At 48.3% G+C, this 26,752-nt stretch overlaps 1 protein-coding gene across 1 annotated transcript in view; it reads right to left on the bottom strand.

Annotated features, from left to right (window-relative positions):
- Ptp69D (Protein tyrosine phosphatase 69D) overlaps window positions 1-26,752 on the bottom strand; it is a 367,348-nt gene that overhangs the window by 22,052 nt on the left and 318,544 nt on the right. Inside the window, 10 exon segments of the mRNA XM_089569481.1 lie at window positions 6,159-6,262; window positions 7,834-7,945; window positions 8,868-9,145; window positions 16,461-16,607; window positions 17,739-17,847; window positions 19,283-19,502; window positions 20,623-20,744; window positions 21,465-21,534; window positions 22,647-22,882; window positions 24,300-24,593. Coding sequence (XP_089425607.1) covers window positions 6,159-6,262; window positions 7,834-7,945; window positions 8,868-9,145; window positions 16,461-16,607; window positions 17,739-17,847; window positions 19,283-19,502; window positions 20,623-20,744; window positions 21,465-21,534; window positions 22,647-22,882; window positions 24,300-24,593 — 1,692 coding nt within the window.

The following is a 26,752-nucleotide window of genomic DNA, read 5'->3' as shown; positions in this document are numbered from 1 at the left end:
ATGGGCGGAACTTGGCGGCGGCCCAGACTACCGCTAAACATTCTTTTTCCGTGGTAGAGTAGTTCAACTCAGCACGCGACAGTGCGCGGCTGGCGTAGGCAATTACTTTGTCGACACCGTTTTGCCGCTGAACTAGAACGGCGCCAAGACCGACGTTGCTCGCATCCGTGTGCACCTCCGTGTCGGCATCTTCGTCGAAATGTGCCAGGATGGGCGGTGATTGGAGTAGGCGCCGTAACTCGTCGAAGGCAGTCTGTTGTTCGTTGCCCCAGGAGAATGACGTGTCATCACGGGTTAGGAGCGTCAGAGGGCTGGCGAGCTGGGCGAAGTTTCTAATGAAGCGGCGATAATAGGAGCACAGGCCCAGAAAACGTCGGACAGTTTTTTTGTGGGAGGGGACCGGAAAGGCAGCAACGGCAGCAAGCTTCTCTGGGGCAGCGCGGATTCCGTCAGCACTAATGACGTGCCCGAGGAACTTCAATTCGGTGAACCCAAAGTGGCATTTTTCTGGTTTGAGGGAGAGGTTGGCGGATCGAACGGCTTTGAGGACAGTCCTGAGGCGGTGCAGATGTTCCGTGAACGTTGCGGAAAAAATGATGACATCGTCAAGATAAACAAGACAGGTCTGCCACTTCAAACCGGTGAGAACGGTGTCCATCATTCTTTGGAACGTGGCAGGAGCACAGCAGAGCCCGAATGGGGGGACGCGAAATTCATACAGCCCGTCCGGTGTAATGAAGGCGGTTTTCTCACGGTCCCTCTCATCAACTTCTATCTGCCAATAACCACTTCTGAGGTCGACCGAAGAGAAGTACTTGGCTTGACGAAGTCGGTCGAGTGAGTCGTCGATACGCGGGAGCGGGTACACGTCTTTCTTGGTCACACTGTTCAGCTTCCTGTAGTCGACGCAGAACCGTAGTGTCCCGTCTTTCTTTTTCACGAGGACGACAGGAGACGACCACGGACTGCTTGACGGTTGGATGACGCCGTCTGTGAGCATCTCTTCGACCTGTGTTTGAATAGCATCTCGCTCACGAGGGGACACACGATAGGGCTGCTGATGGATGGGTCGGGCTCCTTCATGCGTGATAATGCGGTGTTTAACTATCGACGTTTGGCGCACTTTGGACGACGACGTGAAACACGCACCAAACTCCCGCAAGAGGTCCTGGAGTTGCCTCTTTTCAGTGGGTGGAAGGCCAGGATTTATGTCTACGCTGGTGACCGCTTCGGCGTCAGCTCCAGGTGTGTCCTCCGCACAAGCAAAGCATTTGGCCACTTCCTGAACATGGTCGACGTAAGCGATGGCTGTGCCACGGAACAGATGTCGATGTTCATTGCAGAAGTTGGTGACAAGGACCTCTGTACAACCGTCATGAAAGGATCCAAGGCCCCGTGCCACCGCAACCCCCTTAGTGAGTACGAGGGAGACATTAGGCTCGACAACCCGGAGTCCCCTATGTGGCTCGTCGCAGGTAACTCTCGCGAGAATGCTGGCACGTGGTGGCACCGTAACGTTATCGTCGGCGACTCGCAGGGCGGACCGAGAACCCTGGTGCGCAGGTTCTTCTGTGGCCATTGCGGTAGAAAACGTCACCAAGCGGTTCGGGAGGTCTATGATCGCACCGTGCTCGCGAAGAAAGTCGATGCCAAGGATGACATCACGAGAACATTCGCGGAGAACGAGAAAAGTGGCAACGAATGTGCAGCCTCGAACCGTAACCCGGGCCGCACACATGCCGAGTGGTGCGACAAGATGTCCGCCTGCCGTGCGTATGTCGGGACCGTCCCAGGGTGTCGTCACTTTTTTCAGGGCCGTCGCAAGCCGTCCGCTAAGGATAGAGTAATCTGCGCCCGTATCAACCAACGCGCTGACCTCCTTTGTGTCGACGAGAACAGGGATATCCAAGGAGACCCTGCCTTCAGTACGGCCCGTCGATGGCTGTTGTGGAGGATTCAGTCGGTGCGGCGGCGGAACCTGGTCGGCGACTGGGGTTGCGCTGTCGGAGCGATTCAAGCGGCGCGTTGGGGGAAACTCTTCGGCGATGCGGCGTTCGGCGTCGGGGCGATTGGGTCGGTGCGGCGGCGGAAGCGGGTCGGCCACTGGGGTTGCGGCATCGCGGCGATACGAAAGGCGCGTCGGGGAAAACTGTGCAGCGATGCGGCGTGCGACGTCGGGGCGATTCAGTTGCTGCGGCGGTGGAAGCTTTGCGTCGGAACGGCGTTCGGCGGCCTCGCCTCCAAAGGCCGCCGGAGCTAGTTTTCCCGACGAGGGCTCGAGGAACCACGTTGTCCTGAGGCGAAACGGGACCCAGAGGGCGAAGACCGGCGTGGAGAGGGCGATCGCGACTCGCGGCGCGGAGGAGATGGTGAACTACGCTGGCGGGTGACATACTCGGCGATGTCTTGAGGGCGCTCTCCAGGGCGTGGACGGGGGCTGTCGACAGAAAAACCGCGTAGTCCCATTTCGCGATAGGGGCACCGCCGGTAGAGATGGCCGGCCTCACCACAGTGGTAGCAGAGCGGGCGTTGATCCGGAGTGCGCCAGAGGTCAGTCTTCCGCGGTGCCTGGCGCCGATCCGCCCAGTAAGGCGTCGGCTGGGCAGAGTGCACCGCGACCAATGGTGCGGTGTAAGGCGAAGGCCCAGGAGATGGGGCCGCGCGGCGCACGACGTCCGCGTACGTGACTGGCTGGACAGGAGTCGGGTACGACGCGGGATCGTATGGGGTCGGTTGCGGCGCCGGCACAGCTGCAGCGTCTTGTGCCCTGAGTGCCCGTCGGACTTCCTCGCGGATGACGCTGGTGACGGAATCGACGCGAGGGGCAAAGGTGGCTTGAAGGTGCTGCAGCTCCTCGCGGACCACGGAACGGATGAGTTCGCGAAGAGAGTCCGGATTCGTCCTGGGATCATGGTCCAACCGGTCCAACGTTGATAGAGTCGACGTCTTGCGCAGTTGCCGGTCGTATTGATGGGATCTTTGCTGCAGCAATTTCTCCATGTGCACGGCGTCGGCCAGGAACTCCGCGACGGTGTTGGGCGGGTTCCGCACGAGGCCGGAAAAGAGCTGGTCTTTTACGCCGCGCATCAGGTGCCGCAACTTTTTGTCTTCAGGCATGGCCGGATCGGCGCGATGGCAAAGACGCTTCACATCCTCGACGTACATGGCAACACCCTCATTGGGGAGCTGAATTCGAGAGGACAGTGCACGCTCTGCGCTCTCCCGGCGGTCGCTGTTGGCGTACGTACTCAGGAGCTGACGTCGAAAGTCCGGCCACGTAGAGAAAGTAGTCTCATGGTTTTCGAACCACGTTCGTGCAGAGTCTTCAAGGCTGAAGTAAACGTTACGCAGCTTTGTAGCGTCGTCCCAGCAGTTAAAGGTCGCGACCCGTTCGTAGTGAGCCAACCAGTCTTCGGCATCTTCAAACAGGTCGCCGTGAAAGGGCTTAGGCGTGCGTGGAGTCTGAAGGGTGAGATAGGTGGGGCTGGCTGCAGGGACAGTCGTAGGCAGGGCGGGCAGTGGCGTCACCATGAGTGGAGTGGTAGTTGAAGGCGCGCTGACAATAGGAAGGGCCTCGGGGGTCACAAGAGGCGGACGCGTCGAGTCGTCCTCAGGAGTAGGGAGCATCGGCCGCACCTCCACCAGTGTCACGACCAGAGGAGCCGTGAAGGTAGACGTCGGGGAGAACCCAAGACCGGGAGCCTTCTTTTTAATTATCGAGCCAGCTTCCACGACACAGAACAGAACAGCGTGCCACGAGAGCCCACGGCCGCTTCGTCGTCGTCTCCGACTCAGCGCGGAGGCCGCGCGGCGCGTTAGGCGCGTGGCAATATAATGTTGTGCAGTGTAATATGCTTTATGACAGGGCACAAAAACCAGTTAGCGGTACAGATAGTACCAGTATGTAGTGTAAAAGTTTAGGTGACTAGCTCACGGGCAAAGAGAATGTATCAATAGTGTGTCTAAATTTCCAGGCTTGCTTTAATTAATTGAATAATGTAAATGCAACAAAGAAAATGTTGCAGAATTTCTTGTTCACACAGCCTCTCCATGAAAGCACCCGAGCACTGCATTTAAGACAGACCGTGACGAAACAATTTTTGTGGCGCAGTTGTAATATTCTGGTTTCTACTGTTCGGCTAGAGTAGAATGCAGAGAGTGAACATGCACAGGAAAAGAACTTTTGGGAGATGGTAAGTAGTGCAGAGGCCACAGTTACAAGCACAATCATGCAATAAAAAGAACCCTCGCTTTTAGTCTAAACAACAAGATACAGTCAAGTAAGTTACCACACAAAAGGGTGATATGAAAACCGAAGAGATGGATGAGTTTAACCTCTGAAAATGCCAGAATCAATTACACTCTTACCCTTTGATGGCAACTGCAACAGTGACTGCAGCAGCTGACAGCCTGTTATACTGTCCAAAATTATCTTTTAGTTTTGATTCTTCATCCACTGTGCCAACATATGCACTTTCACATACAAAGAAAGCGAGAACAGAACAATGCAAAAGAGAATCTCAAAACTGCAAGATTCTGGTTACTGCACGATTAATATTAGCCTAGCTGGTCTTAGCATGTTCTCTTTGGCAGCGATTTTGGCAGACCTAATACCTGTGCGTCGTGCGCCAACTTCAGTGGTGCGGCGTGACCCATCAGTGAATCACTGGCAAAGGCAGTTGTTTGGAACCACCAACAGATGGCAATAGCAACCAGGCATGCGTGCATTTCGCAGGCTCTTTGAAAAGTCTGAGCTGTCCCACGGCTTCATCATATGAGTCAGTATTCATGAATGCATGACGTGACCCATGATGCAGTGAACATTTAAAAAACATTTTGATGACTATTTGTCCAGTGAAGTGTGCTAGTATAGTGTGTAATCTCTATCATCATCATCATCACCATCAGCCTGACTACGCATAGAGTTTCTTACTATTACCTAGAGGGAAAGCTGGCAGCGCTGCACTTCAGCCACCATGGACGCTCAAAGCATCATGGGGTGGTGAGCTACTTGTTGCGGGACAGTCGTATTTTTTGGGGAACACGGAGTGGCATTACTGAGATGATTCATTCCGAAAACGCTGTTCATGTGTTCGCAGACGACTTTGGCGCGAACGCAGTGTGCAAAAGCCATAGTAATGAAAACGCAACAGCACACGACGCCAATAAAAGGTTTCACTTTTCTGAAATGCCATTAAAAACCTCTTAAAGTGTTTAAGCAACAACATTTTTTTTAAAAACATATTTACTTTTAAAAATGCGCCTGTTAATTACGAAATATTAGTTTTTGTAGTGTTCATTACTTGGCCAATAGGAGAGCTAGCCATCGCTTATTTTGGGCAAACTTTGCACTTAAATGCTTTTCTGCTCGTTCGTTGCAATTTATAGACAGGATATTGAATGTTAGGACGTTCTTGATTATCAAATAGCGTTTATTTTTGCATTACTTTTTGGCCAAAAGTTGAAGTTCTGCAGTCGGTAGCTCACCGCCCCATGATGCTTTGAGGGCCCATGGTGGCTGAAGTGGTCTCGAGGGATCTCCACGCAAACTCCCATAGACGGGTTCCCAGCTTTCCCTCTAGGTAATAGTAAGAAACTATGTGACTACGCCCACTGCAGGGCAAAGGCCTCTCCCATGTCTCTCCAATTAACCCTGTCCTTCGCCAGTTGCAGCCACCGTATTCCTGCAAATTTCTTAATCTCATCCGGCCGCCTATCTTTCTGCCGCCCACTGCTACGCTCGCCTTCTCTTGGAATCCACTCCATTGAATTCCCATTTCCATTATCCTGTTCATGAAGGCATATTAAGTCTGTTTATAAAACTTTCACGACATTCACACATCACAACAGAAGTACCAACACCTATTTCAGACTCGGGCACAGTACAAGCAGAGTTAAAAGATAAGCACATGCAGCGATGCGGTACTGTGATCTTATCAAGGTGCCTTTCTGAAATGCTGATCGAAAGAGAGGCCATGCTTTCTCAGTGTTCAAGAAAGAAGAAGAGGACACGGGAGTGAGACCTCAATTTTTTTTTGTTTCAGACTAGGAGGTTGGACTGCAGATAAGCAACGGAGGAAAGCTTGGTCGGCATGCGGTTAGTCACCCCCCACCACACAGGCAAGCCACAGCATGCTTAGCAAAGAGCATGTGTTCACTTTTCGCTCGGGGAACATGGCCATTCTTCTGAATGGTTCTCCGAAGAAACGCGGTGAGACCCAGCCGCTCACCTTGGTCCTCATACAGCTGGCCATTTTTCTTCCTGTGGGCGGAAAGACCCGTACAAGAGTGAGCATCTAACACCGGCTACACGACAATGCAGAGCTGCACACATCCTGGGGCACTCAGGACAACTTATTAGGATTTTTGATTTTAGTAATATTTAATGCTTACGACATTGTTGACATCTATCACAACCTGTGATGATCTACCTGTGATGATCTATCGATGATGTCACAAGCATAAGACATTTTGAGGTCACTGGCTGAAAATGAGTGTTGGTGTAGTGTAGCATTGAAGACCATGCATGCACATAAAAAAAATGCCTGACGTGATCACTCTTTGCTAGTGAAAACAACTTGTGGCAGCAATGCTTGTATTTTATTTGTATCTGGCATTCGTAGGCTGACAAAAGCTCCATTTTCTGGGAAAATAGCCATTCTGTCACAAGAATGCAGTAACTGATTGACATAAGCCAACTTCAGTTTGTTTTGAGGTCTCTTTGAGGCCGATGTTGATAGCTGCACTATGAAAGACGTGATAACAGCGTTAAAGCCAGATGTAATTAATCTCAGCTTGGCAAGAACCTTAAACCGAGAAAGTACAAGAGGTTTAGGGAGTGCATGGTTACACAAGGCTCTGCGATTGTAATTTTTATTTTCCTACTGAATGAAGCGCATGCATGTGCTAAAAAGTGACTTGTTGGAGTAGAACTTCTACCTTAGAGCTTCACTATGGACTTTTCGAAACAAGCCGTGTCATGTGAAGTCACTGACAGGTATGTGACATATGAATCAAGCCTTTAACATCCCTGCGTTTCCCCTCTCTCTGTATCTATCTATCTATGAATCAAGCCATGTGGTCCAAGGGAGCTTTCAAGACAGCACACTGTGCATGCACCCACACAGCACATCGCACGATTTTGTAGCTGTGAATGATGTCACCATGACAGTAAGTTCAGCAGATCTGGCGATTTCAGCCAGCTCACGTTTATAGTTTTCGAAAGTAAGATAATGAGTATATTTACTACAAGTTCTTCATCATTTAAGCTTTTAAGAAGCAACTCATATGTGCAAAAAGCACCTGCTAAGGCTCCTGCTGATCCAAAATTTTGTGTCCCTTCCTCTTGATAAGTTTGCTTCAAGGGTTCTATACACACAGTTAGGGCCGCATACACTGAACAATTGAATGGATTGAGAGCACGCTGCGATGTAATGTCCAAAGTGACATCTTATCCCATATGAGCACGACCCTATGATCAGCATCCTGAACGTGCCAAGTATAAAGTGCTGCTTAATTACAGCAAGCATTGCAGTCATCATCATCACCAGCAGCAGCAAGACAAAGGCCTCTCCTATATATCTCCAGTTGATCCTATACAGTGCCAGCTACAACCACCTTATCCCCGCAGACTTCCTAATTCCATCTTACTCTGCTGCATCTTGCTGTATTTACCCTCTCTTGGAATTCATTCCGTTACTTAGTAAACCATCGGTAAACAGCTCTAAGCATTGCAGTATTGGGCAGTAACTGCCAGGACACCAGGAAAAGTGCTTCACACACTGGCAAAGGGTGACTGAATCATCAGTGATCCCACAAATATGGTGATCTTACTTCATGATGCAGACAATGATGACCATCATCAGAGCCACCAAAACCAGGCCACATATGACACCGAAAACGATGGCAGCGGGGCTTTCGGCCGTGATGGTGTTACGGTCTGTGCCTGTGCGAAGAAATGAAACAAAAATAAATACGAGATGCACTGCACATAACGCATATGCATCCACATTGAGAAGTTTGTTCGTTTAGCTAAATGTCCAGTCTTGTATAACTTATATCATAGCACATTCCCAAGACAATCAAAAGTTTGGAGATTTAAGGCCATTGTACGCGAACTTCGTACATATGATAATTTAAAACTGAAATGAGAGAGGAGTGATCGAAACATTGGATACACCTTTAGTACCCATACCGGTCATAAATTTCTATCGTCCTCGCTTTATTAAAAGTATCTTTGTCGTCCTCTGCTTCTGTTGCAATGATGTGCCCCCATATGTACATCGCAAGATACTAGAACACGAAGAAAGGGGCAGAAAGTATGTTGCGCTATATGAGGCCGCCTACATTTTTCATCCTGTGACACTAAAAGTTCCACTCAAACTCTGAAAGCCCCTGATGCACTACAAGCACTACCATGATAATCCTCTTCTGAAGATGCAATGTGTCTGCGATGCTAATAATTCTCATGACACTCTAGTGCATACCTGAATGCAATGTACAGTGCAAAAGTTAGGCTCTCTAGTGTTTGCTACCCAACTGCACGTTAAATAACCCCAGGTGGTCGAAATTTCCGGAGCCTCCAATATGGCGTCCCTCATAGCCTCAGTTGCTTTGGCACATTAAACCCCAATAAACCAAACCTGCCTGGTATATTGACAAGCTTGACCAACTTCCAAGGTATGTGCACTGTCATTTCTATCTGCTCCCCTCATATCACACTACAACTTCAAGTAGAGGCTGTGCTTGCTTCATCAAGCATGTAAGCAAGATCAGGCTTGATTTAGGTAAGTTGTGCGGTCATTGCGAGAGCATTAGGCGGTTTTTAGGAAATTGAAGATCAAGTAAATCAGGTTACATGCCCTTACCTGTCTCCACAGGGGCAAAATACGGGCTCTGCTGAGACAGCAGTGACCCGTTTGATCCTCGAACGTGGACTTGAACAAAGCCGGTGTAGTTTGTGTTGGCTGCGAGTGTTCCATCGCGCACATGTTCAACCTCAACCGCGGGTGTGAGAGACTCGGTGATGTTGAGGTCAGTGGCTCTCCGGTGCATGTGTGAGTCTTCTGTGGTGCTTCGGATGGAGTCAGCAGAGCACACGTGGTTCCTTTCGTCGCCAAGGATAACTTCTTCCACGAAATCCTCGCTTTGGGCAAAAGAATAAGGAATGCACTCAGGACGTCGCACCTACATCTCACAAACATAGCAATGAGAAACTGCCTCGTTGCGGCAGTTGTACACTGTATAACTACATCAAGCTGCACATTGCGGCCTTGTCATTGTGTCACTAACGGCAGCACATATATAGCAGCAATAAAAGGCTTCATGTGCATGCATTTGTGCGCATAAACAAAAGCAAACATGATTAGAGAAAAAAAAAAAGTAAAAAAATCAGCTACTTCATGCACTTCTTGGAAGTCACAATACATACTGCACTGAACAAACATTGAATTTTTAACCCAAAAACTGTTATACGGCAGCAATTTTAGTAGAGAGTAAAGACTTCACAATCTTCTTGTGCAGTTTGTTTTGTCATTCTGAAAGGTAATACATGAATGCTTTTTTTCTACATAGTGCAGCAAGAGCAGTTATGGACATGATTCAAGCTACAGACACTACTGCAAAAAAACAACAGAAATACACAAGGAATGACGCAAAACGGAATTTTTTGGTCAATCAAAACCTATTGCTACATTGTATTAAGACATTCTTATTTCTTCACACAACAAATACACATCAATCGAGTCCCTCAGATATCTGCCTGAGGTCATGAAAACCCGAAAGAGAACACTAGTATCCCGCTCAACATAAAAGCATCACAGAAATACTGTAGACTCCCTTTAAGATGAACTTAAAGGGACCAGAAAATCTGTTCGTCGTATGAGAAGCTCATCTTAACAGAAGCGCACACAAAAAAAGTAAGCGAGCATGCTAGGTGTGTCCACCTATATATTGTCACGTTGTAGTGACGGCAGTCCAGCGGTCAGGAAGACACCAGAAATACTTGCAAACGAAGCTCTTTATTTGGGCTGACTTGCGCCCTCAAAAGAACTGAATCACTCGGCGGCGGCGTAAGCAACAGGTGCTCTCGGCGGTCGTCGAACTACGAATGTCCGCCGCTCGCGGCATCGCTCAATTTAAAGCCGGCAAGGAAACTTCCAGATAACAGGTCAAGATCCTCTACGGTAATCTGGAAAAACCTAGATGCAGCCTTTCATGGCTGCGAACAATCGAGATTAGTCTGGTCGCTTCTCGCGCCACGAACAAAAGTGATAACGACCCTTTCCTGCTGCCTTGAGCGTGAACGAACAAACACTGCAATGATACGTGGCATTACCCCCCTTCCAAAGAAGCATCGTCTCGATGCTTTAAAATGAAAATAAACACGGAGAATGAAACTTCGAGTCCTTCAGCGTTCATAATATGGCTTCAGGCGTACGACATGTACGACTTCCGGGCGTGGGCGGCGCCGCTGAGATGCTGTCGTGCCGTCGGGGATGACTTCATAGTCGAGGTCACCGATGCGATGGAGAACCCTGTACGGGCCAAAGTAGCGTCGCAGCAACTTTTCGCTCAATCCGCGGCGGCGAACTGGCGTCCATATCCAAACCCGATCACCTGGCTTGTAATGCTTGTCTCGTCGGCGCAGATTGTAGCGTCGGGCGTCGGTGTGCTGCTGGTCTTGAATGCGAAGCCGTGCAAGTCTTCGGGCTTCCTCGGCGCGATGAAGGTAGGCGGCGACGTCGAGGTTGTCTTCGTCGGAAACGTGCGGGAGCATTGCGTCGAGTGTTGTTGTGGGCTTCCTGCCGTATACCAGCTGGAATGGAGTAAACCTGGTTGTCTCCTGGGTGGCAGTATTATAGGCGAAGATCACGTAGGGCAGAATAGAGTCCCACGTCTTGTGTTCGGCGTCGATGAACATGGAGAGCATGTCTGCGATGGTCTTGTTCAGACGCTCTGTGAGTCCGTTGGTTTGCGGATGATAGGCAGTTGTCCTCCGATGACTTGTCTGGCTGTACTTTAAAATGGCTTGCGTCAGTTCCGCTGTAAATGCTGTTCCTCTGTCTGTGATGAGTACTTCGGGTGCGCCGTGTCGGAGGAGAATTTGTTCGACAAAAAATTTTGCAACTTCTGTTGCGGTACCACTTGGCTAGCCAGCACAGAGCATGGTGATCGCTCACAACCTTGAATGGTCGTCCGTACAGGTAGGGGCGAAATTTCGACGTGGCCCAAATAATGGCGAGACATTCTTTCTCGGTGGTCGAGTAGTTGGCCTCGGCTTTCGACAGTGAACGGCTAGCGTACGCGATAACCTTCTCCTGTCTGCCATTTTTCTGAACGAGGACCGCTCCTAAGCCCACACTGCTTGCATCGGTATGAACTTCGGTTTCGGCGTTTTCATCAAAGTGCCCGAGCACAGGAGAGGACTGTAAGCGGCGCTTCAGTTCGTTGAAAGCTTCCTCTTGCGGCCTTTCCCATTTAAAAGGCACGTCAGCCTTGGTAAGTTGGGTCAAAGGTTCAGCGATGCGCGAAAAGTTCTTGACGAATCGCCGGTAATAAGCGCATAATCCAAGGAATCTGCGTATAGCCTTCTTGTCATTAGGCTGTGGAAACTCTGCGATCGCAGCCGTCTTCTTGGGGTCTGGGCGAACTCCATCCTTGCTTACGACGTGACCAAGGAACAGCAGCTCCTCGTAAGCGAAGTGGCACTTCTCTCGTTTCAGTGTCAGGCCTGAAGACTTGATCGTTTCCAGCACTATCCGAAGCCTTCTGAGGTGGTCTTCAAAGCTTGAGGAGAAGACAACAACGTCATCTAAGTAGACTAGGCAAATCTGCCATTTCAAGCCTGCGAGCACCGTATCCATTACTCGCTGGAACGTCGCTGGGGCAGAGCAGAGGCCGAATGGCATCACCTTGAACTCGAAGAGTCCGTCTGGCGTGATGAACGCAGTCTTCTCGCGATCTCTTTCGTCGACTTCAATTTGCCAGTAGCCGCTCTTCAGGTCCATCGATGAGAAGTACTTAGCGTTGCATAGCCGATCCAGTGTGTCGTCGATGCGGGGGAGGGGTAGACATCCTTCTTCGTAATGCTGTTCAGGCGGCGGTAATCGACGCAGAAGCGAAGGGTGCCGTCTTTCTTTTTCACTAGGACAACTGGTGCTGCCCATGGGCTCCTTGATGGCTGGATGACGTCGTCACGTAGCATTTCCTCAACTTGCTTGCGAATAGCTTGGCGTTCTAGCGGCGATACGTGGTAGGGGCTCTGTCGCAGTGGTCGGGCGTGTTCGTCTGTGACAATGCGGTGCTTGGCAAGCCGGGTTCTTCGCACATTCGATGCTGATGAGAAGCAATCGCTGTACTTTTGAAGAAGACTGCGTATTTGGTCTTGTCTGCTCCGTGGTAATGCTGGGTTGATATCAAACGTTGGTTGATGGCCTTGGTCAGATGCTTCTACGGGTTGGTCGGGTAGGGCAAATATGCCTCTGATGTCTGCCAGCTCATCGAGGAAAGCGATCGTCGTACCTTTGTTTAGATGCCGGTATTCTTCGGTGAAGTTGGTTAGCAGCACCTGGGCTTTGCCATTTCGGATTTGGGCGACTCCCCTTGCGACGCCCAGTCCTCGATCAAGGAGTAACTGGGTGTTCCCCTCGACGACGCCTTCGGCAGTTTCGACGTCTCCAGTACCTATGCAGACGAAGACACTTGATCGGGGCGGCACGCTCAGTACTTCGTCAAGGACGTTTAAGGCAACGCGATGAGTCGCTGTCGTCGCTGCAGATATGGCTTTGTCCGTGGAAAGCTTGATCGACTTGGATCGAAGGTCGATGATCGCCCGATGTTCATTCAGGAAGTCCATTCCTAAAATCACGTCTCGCGAGCATTTCTGTAGGACCAGGAAGGTTGTAGCATAGGTTCGCCCATTTACTGTAACTCTCGCGGTGCAGCGTCCTGACGGCGTAATAAGGTTACCACCTGCGGTGCGAATCAGCGGGCCATCCCAAGTTGTTGTCACTTTCCTGAGTCGGGCAGCGAGTGGCCCGCTCATGACTGAGTAGTCAGCTCCCGTGTCGACCAAGGCAGTAACCGCGTGACCGTCGACCGTAACTTCAAGATCACTTGTTCGCGTTCTCGTATTGTACGTTGTCGTCGGTGTCCGATCTCGGCTTCGTCGAGTAGTGGGGCTGCGGTGGGCGTACTCCGACGTTACTTCACTGGGCAGCGGTAAAAGCTTCAAGTCTGGCCGCGTCGTCGTCGTCGGTGTTGTCGTCGTCGGTGTTGTCGTCGTCGGTGTTGTCGTCGTAGTCGAGGTATGGTCTTGAGTAATCGCCGATGGAGGATCTTTGTCATTGCGCTTAGAAGCAACCTCACCTCCAGAGGCTGCTTTATTCAGTTTAACCTTCGGGGGCTGGGGGAGCGTCCACGCACGGCGTAACCTCGGTTAGGAGATACAAAGCGTGGTGACGATGGCGACGGAGAACGTGACAGGCGGCTCGGCGATGAGCATCCTTCCCGACGCAAAAACTCCTCGATTTCGGCTGGCCGCTGGCCGGGTCGGGGTCGTGGAGCGTCGTAAGGGAACCCTCGGATGCCCATTCTCCTGTATGGGCAGTACCGGAGAATGTGACCGGCTTCTCCGCAGTGGAAGCATTGTGGGTGGCGCTAGTCGGGTGTTCTCCACTCGACGCATTTCCTCGGCCGTGTACGACGCTCGTAGGACGGGCGAGTTGGGGTGAGACGGTGGCGCTCCAACGCAGCTGGCTGAGGGCGATAGGGGCTTGGGTCCCGTCGTCGAGGTGCAGGACGGCGCACAGCTGCGGCGTAAGTCATGGCTGGGGGCTGCAGAGGCTGCGTGGGTGTCGGCGTCACACCCAAGGCCTGTTGAACCTCGTCCCGGATGACGTCAGTGAGCGATGAAAGTTGCGGCTGCGTTCCCGTTGGCAGCAACCGTCGGAGCTCCTCTCGCACAACTTCACGTATAACCTCCCGCAGGTTATCATTGTTAGCGGTGTCCATGCAGCTTGCTGACAAAAAGCGCTGCTGGCGGTCATACTGGCGGGCTCGGGCGTCGAGAGTTTTCTCCATTGTGGATGCCTCTTCTACGAATTCAGCGACGGTTTTCGGTGGGTTGCGAACGAGGCCGGCAAATAGTTGCTCTTTAACTCCTCGCATAAGCAACTTCACCTTCTCTTCTTCCTTCATGTTCATGTCGGCACGCCGGAAGAGACGCTTCATCTCCTCAGTATACACTGCAACGGTCTCGTTTGGGTGTTGTATGCGAGACTGTAGCAGCTGCTGGGCTCTCTCCTTTCGCACGACGTTTGTGAAGGTCTTCAGAAGCTGTTCCTTGAAGGTTTCCCAGTTGGCAAGGCTGGCTTCCTCATTCTCGAACCAGACTCTTGCTGGTCCCTCCAGGGCGAAGAAGACGTACCTAAATTTCATGGCGTCGTCCCAGTTGTTGAAGACAGCCACACGGTCGAACTGCTCCAGCCATTCCTCGGGGTCGGCGCCAGGCGAAGCGTCGAAGGTTGGTGGCACCCGGGGCTGCTGCAGAATGATTGGAGTGGTCGTCTGGGGCAAGGTCATGATGGACGTTAGTACTTGCTTTCGCTTCCGGGTAGGGTCCGGCAGGGTCCCGAACTCAGGTGCGTCCCCTTGCAGGCGTCGGCTTGCGCGGTGGACTGGACTCAGGTCCTGCGGTAGATGACTCAAAGGGCTGGCGTCTCGACTTGTAGGGGGTGTCCGGAACATGGGAGGCTACCCAGCACCTCCACCAGATGTCACGTTGTAGTGACGGCAGTCCAGCGGTCAGGAAGACACCAGAAATACTTGCAAACGAAGCTCTTTATTTGGGCTGACTTGCGCCCTCAAAAGAACTGAATCACTCGGCGGCGGCGTAAGCAACAGGCGCTCTCGGCGGTCGTCGAACTACGAATGTCCGCCGCTCGCGGCATCGCTCAATTTAAAGCCGGCAAGGAAACTTCCAGATAACAGGTCAAGATCCTCTACGGTAATCTGGAAAAACCTAGATGCAGCCTTTCATGGCTGCGAACAATCGAGATTAGTCTGGTCGCTTCTCGCGCCACGAACAAAAGTGATAACGACCCTTTCCTGCTGCCTTGAGCGTGAACGAACAAACACTGCAATGATACGTGGCAATATTGCAAAAAAAAAAAGTGAATAAACTAGCCTTTTAGAGGAAGGAACACTGCAAATAGAGCATTTATTGCACTATGCGCGAAGCGAGCTGAAGACAGAGAGCATGAAACAGCCCATATTATCTAGCTTGAAATTAGCATTGGTCTCGTTTTTTTTTTTTCACTGTATCTTCTTTTCTTCTGGCTGTTTCCTACTGCAACTGCTATTTGTTTGTATGTTTGTTTTATTTTTGCTTCCCATCCTGCTCCAAGTGCTTCGAAGTTGTTACCAACTCTGTGAGCAGGTGCTCCACACGCATCATGCGGTGCCCATATCTGGCCATCTCTGCACCGTGATAATGTGTGATGTGACACCGCGTCACTTGAAAATGCATGCAGGTGCGTAGTTTTTAAGGCCCAATGTCAACATAGCCTTGCGAGTACCGTTATGCGAGGTCTCCGTGCTTCGTGGTCACTGTGAAAGTTCATCTTAACTGAAGGACACGCAGAACAGTTTGTCTTAGGTGGATTTTTTTATACACTGAGCCTCTGAGAAACCAACCAAATTATCTCGCACTGTTCATCTTATCCGAGAATTCATCTTAAGCGTTACAGTACACAAGCATGTATCTGTGCAAAAACTTAACCCTTTGAGGGTCGAATTATTTTGAAGAAAACTTTTCCAGGTGGTCAAATTACTTTATTGCGGATCGTGAATCTACAAAATGTATATAATCGAGAATAAATAGTAAAAAAAAAATTAGGAACAGTACTTTGGTGACAGCATCACTCACAACTGGAAAATGTTCATAGAATAGAATAGCAACGGTGATAAGCAAGCTAAGAGCAGCGCCAACAAAGATAGAAATAAACTTCGGCAGCCCCTGCAAGATAGTGCTGACAAAAAGAAAACTCAAATTTCGCGCTACTCCGTTGCGATCACGCGGCGAAACCAAAACTACAAAAGGGGTGTTGCCGCAGTCTGTGCCGCCGCGCTAAAGCTAGACATAAGTTCTGCTTGTCTCCGTAAGAAGGCAGCACAAAATTCAAACACTTCTTGTAAGTCCTAAGAGGTGGCAGCACCCCCAGTGAGCACGCATTGTTCTTTTGGCGCAAAATTTCAAACGGAAGATCGAAACCGTACCCGTACGGCAAAGACCTTGCGGGACAGAAAACCGCCGCCGTACATATATGGCAAAAACCTTCAAAGGGTTAATATTATTCATCAATCAAATTACTGCTGCTCCGTGACTCTATCCGGCAGCCTAGCCGTGTGAGAGTTAAATGCATCTGTAAGTCCCGTAAGTCAGTCTACATGCACAATACCTGCTAATCGCCTCGGCAATGTAGGCTCCATTGGTGCTGACACGATGAACGTCATGGTACGAAGTGATGTTCAGCTGTCGTTGGTCCTTGGGCAAAGATTCGACTGTCTCTCCACGCGCAAGCTTCACCACAACTACCCTATAGCACCTGGAAGAACAGGCATAGAAAATGTCGCAATCAAAGGATGCATGTACAGCCAATTTAAGAAAAAAAAAAGCAATTAGCAAGAAGCAAGTACTACTAAGTTTACTTTTGATTTCTAGAGATGCTCATCTACAAACATGCAATGAACTGACAATAAAGGTATTGCAAAAGGCATGCACCACTGAAAAAACTCATGTCCGCATTAAGAAAATGCAAATTAATGGTAAATGATACTCTCCTGGATTAAAGGTTGAAGCCTCAGTATACGTATCCATTTTTGGTAACAGGCATCAAGCAGATCATAAACCACAAATGCTGCATCTGAGAGAATGTGCAAGGCTTCTTGGTATTAAAGTTTGTATTTCAGAACTGCAAATGCAAGTGAGCAACTATGAACTGGAGGACTAATTTTGAGGACTTAGAGAACGGTTCTCACAGGATTTGCGCCGACAGTGCTAATGGTTAACTGATTCTAAAGCTAATGTTTGTTGAATTAAACAGGCACTGGGACAAAGCAAAGCAGTAATAAGTATTGAAACCTCAGTGTATCCTGTTTATAGCAATGCAAAAGTTAATGTACTCCTTGTATAGAAGTTGACTACATGGAGTATCCTGAAATAAAAACACTGGGCACGTTCTGAAATACAAGGAACACATTATGGTGGCACTCCTGAGGTTCTTAAAGGACTCGAGGTTGTGTTCCCGTCTGTAAACTTTAAGCTTTAAGTCTGCGCCCTCTGTCCCCTCGTCATAATGGTCAATGGACACTTGCAAAAACTCATTTCGTTGCCGCTCTTTTTCCTTTTTTTTCCTTTTTGTTCCCCTCCCCACGTGTAGGGTAGCCAACTGGGCATCACCTGGTTAACCTCCCTGCCTTTCAATCCTTCTGTTTCTCTCTCTCTCTTTCCAGAATCAATTAGCCTTCTGCATTCAGTTATGCAGAAATACAAGACTTTAGCATGATAATCAAGGCCATTTTTTTTAAGCTCCTGATATACTAATGACAAAAGAATGACCTGTGGCTTCTCATTGTACAGTTGCATTAAGATCACAGAAAGGTTGCCGCTAGCAGATAGTAGTAACAAAAATTATAATTTGACGCAAAATAACTCTCCCGAGATGAAATATACTTACAGAATCTTCCCATTTCGCTCTGACACTCGCTTGAGATGTAGCTTGAGTTGCCTGTGTCGCTTGTCACGTTCCATTTTCTGAAGGTTGAATTTGGGCAGCTGAGCCGGGCCTGTTGGAAAAATACAAAAAAAGGGCATGTGGTCACTACACTGATGTTGAACCCTAGCTTTTGTTCAAGGTAGCCGCATGCTATGGCATCTTCAAGTGTCCTTGAGTGTTTCGGAAGCAAATGATTTCCACGTAACACTTCATATGCAACACCAAAATAGATTTCACAGGTAGATGATTAGAGGAATGTCTATGCAATGGATATGAGCTTAGTGAAGGGCTGTGTCAGCATTTACAGCAGGCTTGTTTCTTGCATAGCTTTATTTGTCCTGAAAATAACATTTAATAAATATTTGCAATACATGGCTTTAGCGCTAAATCTAGTGTGGTCATTTATTAGCAGTCAGTGTTTTATGTTCAGTAATAACTACGACTCCCCATGTGAGTAAGGTATAACATTTTCTTTCGATGCTAAATGAACAAATGTTTCATGTGTGTAATACCAAAATAAAACTGAGCTTATATGTGAACAGATATGTTTGTCCTCTTCATTTGCTGTGGTCTCCTAAATGTCATGTTAAAAGAAGCACTGACAAACACTAGTTTCTTTTTTTTTTCCTGCAGCATTTACCACGCACAAATAGATTTCAAAAAATTCAGGGGGCACTTTCGCTCTCTAAAGTGCTGCAAGGTGAAAGCCTTACCTGGCACACTGTTTGGCAGTGACTGCGAGACTGTTTGTGCTGTACTAGTGCTTTATTTGACTACACATTACAACTACACACTTCGACTGCCGACTTTGACTGCTTCTTTAGCACTACTCTCTCTCCGCTTCCATGAGTTCGGATCGGTTGTATCTATGGCTCTGTTCACAGTAATGATGGTTTGGTTTTGGTTTATGGGGTTTAACGTCCCAAAGCAACTAAGGCTATGAGAGACGCCGTAGTGGAGGGCTCCAGAAATTTCGACCACCTGGGGTTCTTTAACGTGCACTGACATTGCACAGTACACGGGCCTCTAGAATTTCTCCTGCAAAGAAATTCAACCGCCGCGGCCGGGATCGAACCCGCGTCTTTCGGGTCAGCAGCCGAGCACCATAACCGCTGAGCCACCGCGGTATGTAATGTGGTCACCCACGATCGCCTTACGCCCCCTGTCGGAGCAGAAGACAACTATTTTATTAGTTGTCGTGTACACAGCGTCAGGCCTCTGTGGGTGACCTCATTACTTTGAATCCGCGCACTCTGATGTCATAACCATTTTGACCAATCAAAAAACGTGACACCTCTTCCTGGCGAAAATCTTTCCCAGCCCAAATGGTTTATGGAACAATTTCCAGTTGGTTCCAGTTGGAACCAGCTGAGTTCCTGTTGGTTCCAACTGGAACCACCTGGAAATTGTTCCATAAACCAGTTGAGCTGGGAAAGATTTTCACCTTATGTCGACAACGATGAGGCATTAAAGGCTTTCGCCTTAACACAGCTGACAGTGCGTACCTATGGCTGGAGACGTGCACGTAGAGAGTACTGTGACGCCACTCAGGTTCCCACAGCCGGCCTTGTTGACCGTACAGATGCGCACGGTGTAGTTGGTGTTGGCCTTGATGGTGATGGTGTACTTGAGCGTGGTCGAGTTGACCTCGTGGGGCTCCTTCAGCCGCTCAGTGTCAAACACACCTGTCTCACGCCGGAAGAAGGCATGCCCTTCCAACAGGACCTGGCAGCCAGGAAAGAAAATGTAATACGCAGCTTTAGAGCTTTACGCAATTACGTTACCATTATCATCATCATTATCATTATGAACATTATCAGGGTCATCATGATCATCATCAGCCTGACTATGCCCCCTGCAGGGCAAAGGCCTCTCCCATGTCCCTCCAATTAACCCTGTCCTTTGCCAGTTGCAGCCACCGTATCCCCACAAACCTCTTAATCTTATCCGCCCACCTAACTTTCTGCCGCACCCTGCTACGCTTGCCTTCTCTTGGAATCCACTCCGTTACCCTTAAGGACCAGCGGTTATCTTGCCTTCACATTACATGCTCTGCCCAAGCCCATTTCTTCCTCTTGATTTCAACTAGGATGTCATTACCCTGCGTTTGTTCTCTCCCCCACACCGCCCGCTTCCAATCTCTTAACGTTACACCTATCATTTTCCTTTCCATAGCTCGCTGCGTTGTTCTTAACTTAAGCTGAACCCTCTTTGTTAGCCTCCACGTTTCTGCCCCATAGGTGAGTACTGGTAAGACACAGCTGTTGTATACTTTTCTCTTGAGCGATATTGGTAAACTGCCATTCATGATCTGAGAGAACCTGCCATATGCACTCCACCCCGTTCTAACATAACTCAAACAGGAATCATATAAATGTATAAGCACTGCAGGCAACTTTTGTAAACCATATAGGTTGATGACTTTATACGGGGCCAAAGACACTGTAAATGACATTTTTTGTGAGCACCAAATTATTGCTTAATTTTTGCAATGACATACAGCATTCGAGATTACAACTGTCCTGCGAGGTTTAGTGTTTGTGAAATATTGTGAATTTTTAGCATAAACAGTGGCAGCAATTGAGTAATCAAAGGCAAGTGTTCAGTTATAGTAAGAAGCTGTTACAGGGCTTGGAAAACTGTGTGTATATATATATATATATATATATATATATATATATATATATACAGTGTATGCTGGCATGTCCATCCAGCAAAAAGATCATCATGACAATCACTGCTGATTAGAAGCATCTTGGAAATCATAGACGACCACTCACACACAACGGAGTGAGCTGAAAAAAATGGCACAACTCATTAACAGCATGAAAATGGCCCGGCCTACCTTGTAGCCAAGAATGGTGCCACGGGCATCCTCAGGTGGGTGCCAGGTGATGATGCCATAAGTCATGTTCATCTCCGTGTTTGCAAAGCAGTGCATGGTAACATTTTGTGGAGCACCAGCCACTGCAAGGAGGGTTGCAGGTTGAGAATTTACATCACAAAGTGACAACATGGCTTTCAAGGCAGCATTCAGCAGTAGTTTGCTAGAGTACTCCATATTGCCATCTTTCCATGACGGGGATAATCTTTTCGAAGTTAAATGCCTAAACCTGCGACTCATCGGATCATGCTAAGTCATTCATCTCTCGTACTATCATTGAGTGGAACAGTTGGCAGTTCGAAAACTCATTTTCTGCAATGAAAACTTGAACCTACTATTGTTTTCTCCTTCATGGTTTATTATCATTAACCTGTGAATTTGCTCTCGAAATGGTCTTCTTGGTCTTTATGCATCATTCACTGACGTGAATGTACTGTCTTCCCCCTATGTAATGCTCTCCCGGTAAGGGCTTTTAGGAGTAACATGAACAAGAAACAATGTGAAAAGAACATAAGTGCCCTTATATGAACTGCAGATTTAGAATACATCCTGAGCTTCGCTTAGGCCCTTAGACCAAGGAACTCGTAGTGAAATCAAATCTAGAAGCCTAGCCTCATATCGTACATACTCAAAACTATGCATCCAGTCAAAGTGTAAGATGAATGTGGGATAACTCTGCAAATACAAAGGGGCAATTCAGCCCACAATGTATGTAGAATATAAGATTGCTACATTAGTACAGTTAATATCTATTCATCTGATAAAAAAAAAGAAAGGCAAAAAGGACTTGTGAATCAACTTACTTCCATCGGCTGTGCTGACATCCAGTTGCTCAGACCAGTTTCCACAGCCGATGATGTTGCATGCACGCATCTGAAACATCGAGAAAACCAGAGAAACATATTCAGAATAATCTGAGTGTGAATAGAAGCTCTTTGCAATTAGGGCAGTTAGTGCCAAATTTGCAGATGTTGAAACACGAAGTGAACAAAAAGTGCTATCTCTTGCTAGTAAATTACTTAACTATGATGGCATTAGGAAAGATGCCTTCTGTGGAGGGCAACATATTTAAAGCTATTTTTAACATGTTTTACCATGAAAATTTCTAAAGATGTGCTTACACCAGAACAGTAGCCTAGTGGTTTGAGCATCCGGCCAGTATGCAGATGTTATTGCAATCCCCAGTGCCACTGAGTGCCCACTAGTTTTCCCAATAGGTACAAGCTTTTCCATAGCCAGCTGCTTGACTGCTCTGGAGTGAAATGCTTGGGAAAGTGATTCTTTAACCCCACTTGTGTAGACCCAAGACTTGTGCGCTTCATGGCCCAAGTGCCATGAAGCACTTAAACCAAGCTGTCCTCGCGCCATAAAATCAAATCATCATCCTTCTCTTGGTGTACCAATCAATAAGAACAACGGAAAGATAAATTTTTCTATCTTGTATGTTTTACAGTATAAAACAGGTTCTACTTCTGATCTTGGTCAAATGTTTAGGGGAATCCGCCAAGGTAGAGTAGATTTGTATTAAGGGAATAATTACTCACTGACGTCCACCCGAGCGCAGCCATACGGCTACAAAGGAAAGCTATACAGCTTTCTCAGAAACTTCGTAGTTAAAGAAAAATTCGTCCTGGTCCGGGGTTCGAACCCTGGGCCACCGCTTCACCGGAGCAGTCGCTCTACCAATTGAGCTAACCGGGATGGCAAGCTTGTGGTAGGGCGAGAGCGAATTGATCAATAACTCGAAGTGGGAACCGTGTTGGTCAAATGTTTAGGGGAATCCCCCAAGGTGGAGTAGATTTGTAATAAGGGAATAATTACTCATTGACATCCAACTGAGCGCAGCCGGGTGGATGTCAATGAGTAATTATTCCCTTATTACTTCTGACCTTAAACCAAAGTGTTTGAAAGGTACCTACTCAGAAACTAAGCATTTTGACATGATGGGACTGAGATGCAAGTCATAACATGCTGCTTTTACTCACTTGAAAGATGTATTGTTCTCCTGGTGTGAGGCCCACATAGACGTACATGTGCTTCAACCGATTCTGTGGCTCAGCCGAGAGAGTTGTCTGGTTGCGGTGTGTTTGGCCGGGACGAAACAGTTCCAGGTGGTACTGGCTGATGTTGGCCCCATTATCATGGCTTGGCCTCCGCCACGCAAACACCAACGTCTCATTGGTTGTTGCAAGCAGGTGCACCTGGCTGATTTTAGGTGGAACTGGGTGGAAAGATGTAAAGCAGGTTTTTTCCCATTACTCTTGCTATCACGTTTGTGCATTCTGGCTGTTTGGCCATCCAAAGATAGCCCATAGAATCAAAGAGCACATTGGTAGCATGGCTTGTGAGCTACCCCAACTCGCGTCAGATCAACAAAATAGTATCCCACTTGTACAACAAACACTTCATAAAATGAGCACAACTATAAGGGTGTTGAAAAATGTACACAAAGTGTTGCCCGCATGCTGCGAGTTGTAACTGAAAAAGCCAAGGTGGTGAACAGTCTGTTGTACTTTTGTAAAAAATAGTGCAGAACAAGCCTGAACTATGCTTCACACAGAAGAATGACAGGCTGGCACTGATTCCACTGGTTTTCATTTATAACTTCATGATGGCTACATTTACGACAGTTTTCAAAAACGAAAATTGTCTAATTGAAATTAAGAGAAAAAAGTGAACTTGATAGCATGATGCACAGAATAGACAACAGATAGTCCATCATAATGAAAAACCACATATTATGAGATGAGAAATGGGACTCACAGTGGCAAAGAATGAGACTGTTTAACAATGATAGAAAATTTTTACATCATTAAATGTGCGGTAGGACTACAGGAATGCTTACAGGAATGCTTACAGGAATGCCTACAGGGATGCCCACAGGAATGCCCATAGGAATGCCCACAGGAATGACACCACTAAGTGTGACCTCACAAATGCTTAATCTGTCCTATGGGTGAAGAATTCATTCTAAATTATCCATTGCATAGTGTCTGATGGTTCTTTTTGTCTCATTTACACTGCACAACCAGAAATGAACCAAATGAACCGCCAACTAGGCAGTTTTATGTCTAGTTTTATGCAGACCACGTGTACTGTTCAGTGACCCCACTAACTTTCTGATGGCTACAATTACGGTGGTTTCATTGATTGCAGTCTTCACAGTGTACAGTGACCTCACTGCACACTACCGAGACAGCTTGGACAAGCTACTGATACACTGCCTTCCATTCTTTGCAATTTTACCCCACTTGATTTGTTCTAGGAGGTCCCCCTGACAGTCGTGTACTATGGGACCTCCTTCTGTACTGATTTTATTGTATTTGTATTACTATGTGCGTTTTAAATAAACTTGAAACTTAAAATTCAGTGGACTTGGCTCTGCCAATGATTACGACATTGACTTGCGGAGAGAGAGAGAGAGAAAAGGACGGAAATGCAGGGAGGTTAACCAGGCGATGCCCAGTTGGCTACCCTACACTTGGGGAGGGGAACAAAGGGGAAAAAAGGAAAAAGAGCGGCAAGGAAATGAGTTGTCTAAGTGTCCAGCGACCACTATGTCACAGAGACAGAGGGCGCGCACTGAAAACTCAACAGACTGAGCTCCTGGAAGAACAGGGCTCGGTGGCGCCACCTACCGTCAGGTGGCATAGTGATGTTGCGCTGCTCCCAGGGCCCGTTGCCGACAGAGTTGACGGCGGCGAGCCGGAATCCATACGTGGCTCCCGGGGCCAGGTAGTGCACCAGGTAGGAGGTCATGTTGGGCGGCACGGCGTTGTGCACGTCCAGCCAGTCGGCCTCGGTGGAGTAGTTGCGCACCTGGAGGTGGTAGCGCGACACGGGCTGGTTGCCCGAGTGGCGCACACGCCAGCTCAACTTCGCCGTGCGCGCGTCCTCGGCCTTCAGCGACGAGAGGTTCACTTCGGGGGGCTCTGTGCCGAGAGACAAGGCGAAGGCGAGGCGATGAGCTTTGCAGGAAGAGTAGCAGCAACACAACCTCATGAGGAGCAACCAACCTAGTGCAATGAGGAGAACTCTATCGAACCTTTACTGTTCTACGGCTCTTTTTGGCTACGCTGATGTTTGTTAGGCAGCAAGGTACCCATTTATTGCTAATAAAATAGGATATAAAAACAATTTTTCCCAACCACTTGATTCAGACTCGTGATGTATAAGATCAAAAGGGACTCCAAGATCACAGTAAGGAAGTCAATGGAGATATGGCCTAGCCTCAGAGATCCGCAGTGAGAAAAAAAAAACTATTGCCGGCAGCGTGGTTTGCTTGCCAACATGACTGTTCAGGGTGATATGCGTATTCTATTTTTGGCTTTTCGTAGCTTCCAAAAGATTTATTTTTAGTCAAAATAGACTATTTGTCACTAGAACGTGGTAATGTATTGACACAGGCCAATTTCAATCAGTCCTCAGTGTCCCTTTAATGGGGCCATGAGGACGCAAGGCGTAGTTCATCTGGACTAGGGACGCTCTTGTCACGAACTATAGCCTATATTAACCAAGTTAGTAAAGAGCAATTATGACTAAGTTATGAACCTGAGTACTTGAGTACCTGCCTTCAAGACAGAGTTCGCAACAGTGTCGGCGGGCTCACAGTTCAAGCTAAGAGGGAATATCGATATGCTTCAATGCACCTGAATGACGCAATCTCGAGATTACATGCAGGTTGTTCACACGGATTGGACAATAGATTCAGACATCGGCATGTTCTCACTTTATGGTGGGAGTAACTGCAGGGGCAATGCTACAGCAAGCACCTATCCACACATTCACTGCGGAATTTAATTGGTGTTGTCAGTTCTGGGAGGCCCGGGACTGGCGCCCATAACAGCACAGTCTGTAATTTATCCGTTACTTCTACCTGTGGACAATGTTCGGACAATACAACAGTAAGATTTGCCGCGATAGTTGGTTCATACTGATGAAGGGTGTAACTACAAGAAAGGGTTAGGACAACACACGACACTTCTAAGTGTCGCGTGTGTTTCGCCACGTTGTCCTAACCCTTTTGTGCAGTTACATCGTTCACCAATACAACAGTGGGCACTGCAAATCCTGACCAGCTACGAGCAAAGCTGCATAACTGCACAGCTTATCTGTGCCGTACAAATGCTTTACATTTTATTCCAAGCAAAGTGGCTGCAGTTCGTGAGAGTCCAAGACAAGATGGCTAGATTTTCAATACAGAGAAAGCAATAAGTTTCAGAGCAAAAAAGTTGCCCTTTGTGTGAACCGTATATACCACTGAAAATTTTACTTTCAGTTGCCGCAAACGCCGTTACTGCCACACCTCGATCGGTGCCACCGTACCTCTCGTACGTTCAGGGAGCTTTAAGAATGTAAAGACAACTTTCTGTTTACTTTTTTGTTTATCTAGATCTCTCGCACAGCGTGAGTTGCTACTCCCAGAGCAGAGTTCTGAGCCACGCCAAGCGAGAAAGCGAAATGCACAAAAACGAGTAAATTTGCAACCAGCTCGTACGTACGCATTGCGACACGCACTGAGCGCGAAACCACCGGCGCACAAAAACCCGTAGCGGTTTGATGGTCGCGCCGTTTCGCAAACAGCATCGCAGGCACGCACGGAAGGACGGCGCACATGTAAGAAAACACACAGCTCGCAGAGCAGCTTCTCTTTTTCGTACATCGCAGCGCGCGGGTGGGATATATTCTTCCCGCCCTCTCAGTGCCCAACCTAATCCACTCGTTTTCGCTGCAACATCCTTGCTGGAGAAGAGTGGGAGGGGGGGAGACAGCGGCAGAGAAGTCAAAGCATCCGCCGGAACCGCGCGCACTCTGCGTTACACTGGCAACAGCAGCAACGCATTACGTCAAGAGGTCGTTTCCGCAGTGGCTTGGCGCAGCTAGGTCTCGGAACTATGTCGTTCCGGATGTTTCATTTTTATACCTCCTATTTTATTCCCGCGCGACTCGTGCCACTTTTCGCTGCACTCTCATCTTTTCTTCATCAGCGAGGAGCAGAAACTAACCCTCCCTTTAACAACCTTGGCCCGCAAGCCCTCCTTTCTCTTGTCGCTGAGAGAGAGCGAGAGTTGCAATGGCTGCGCCGTGCGCA

This window comes from Amblyomma mixtum, chromosome 1 (genome assembly GCF_055824585.1).
Source record: "Amblyomma mixtum isolate Tamu chromosome 1, ASM5582458v1, whole genome shotgun sequence".
NCBI lineage: Eukaryota > Metazoa > Arthropoda > Arachnida > Ixodida > Ixodidae > Amblyomma > Amblyomma mixtum.
The sequence above is the reverse complement of the archived record's forward strand: the minus strand, read 5'-3'. Positions and strand labels throughout refer to the sequence as shown.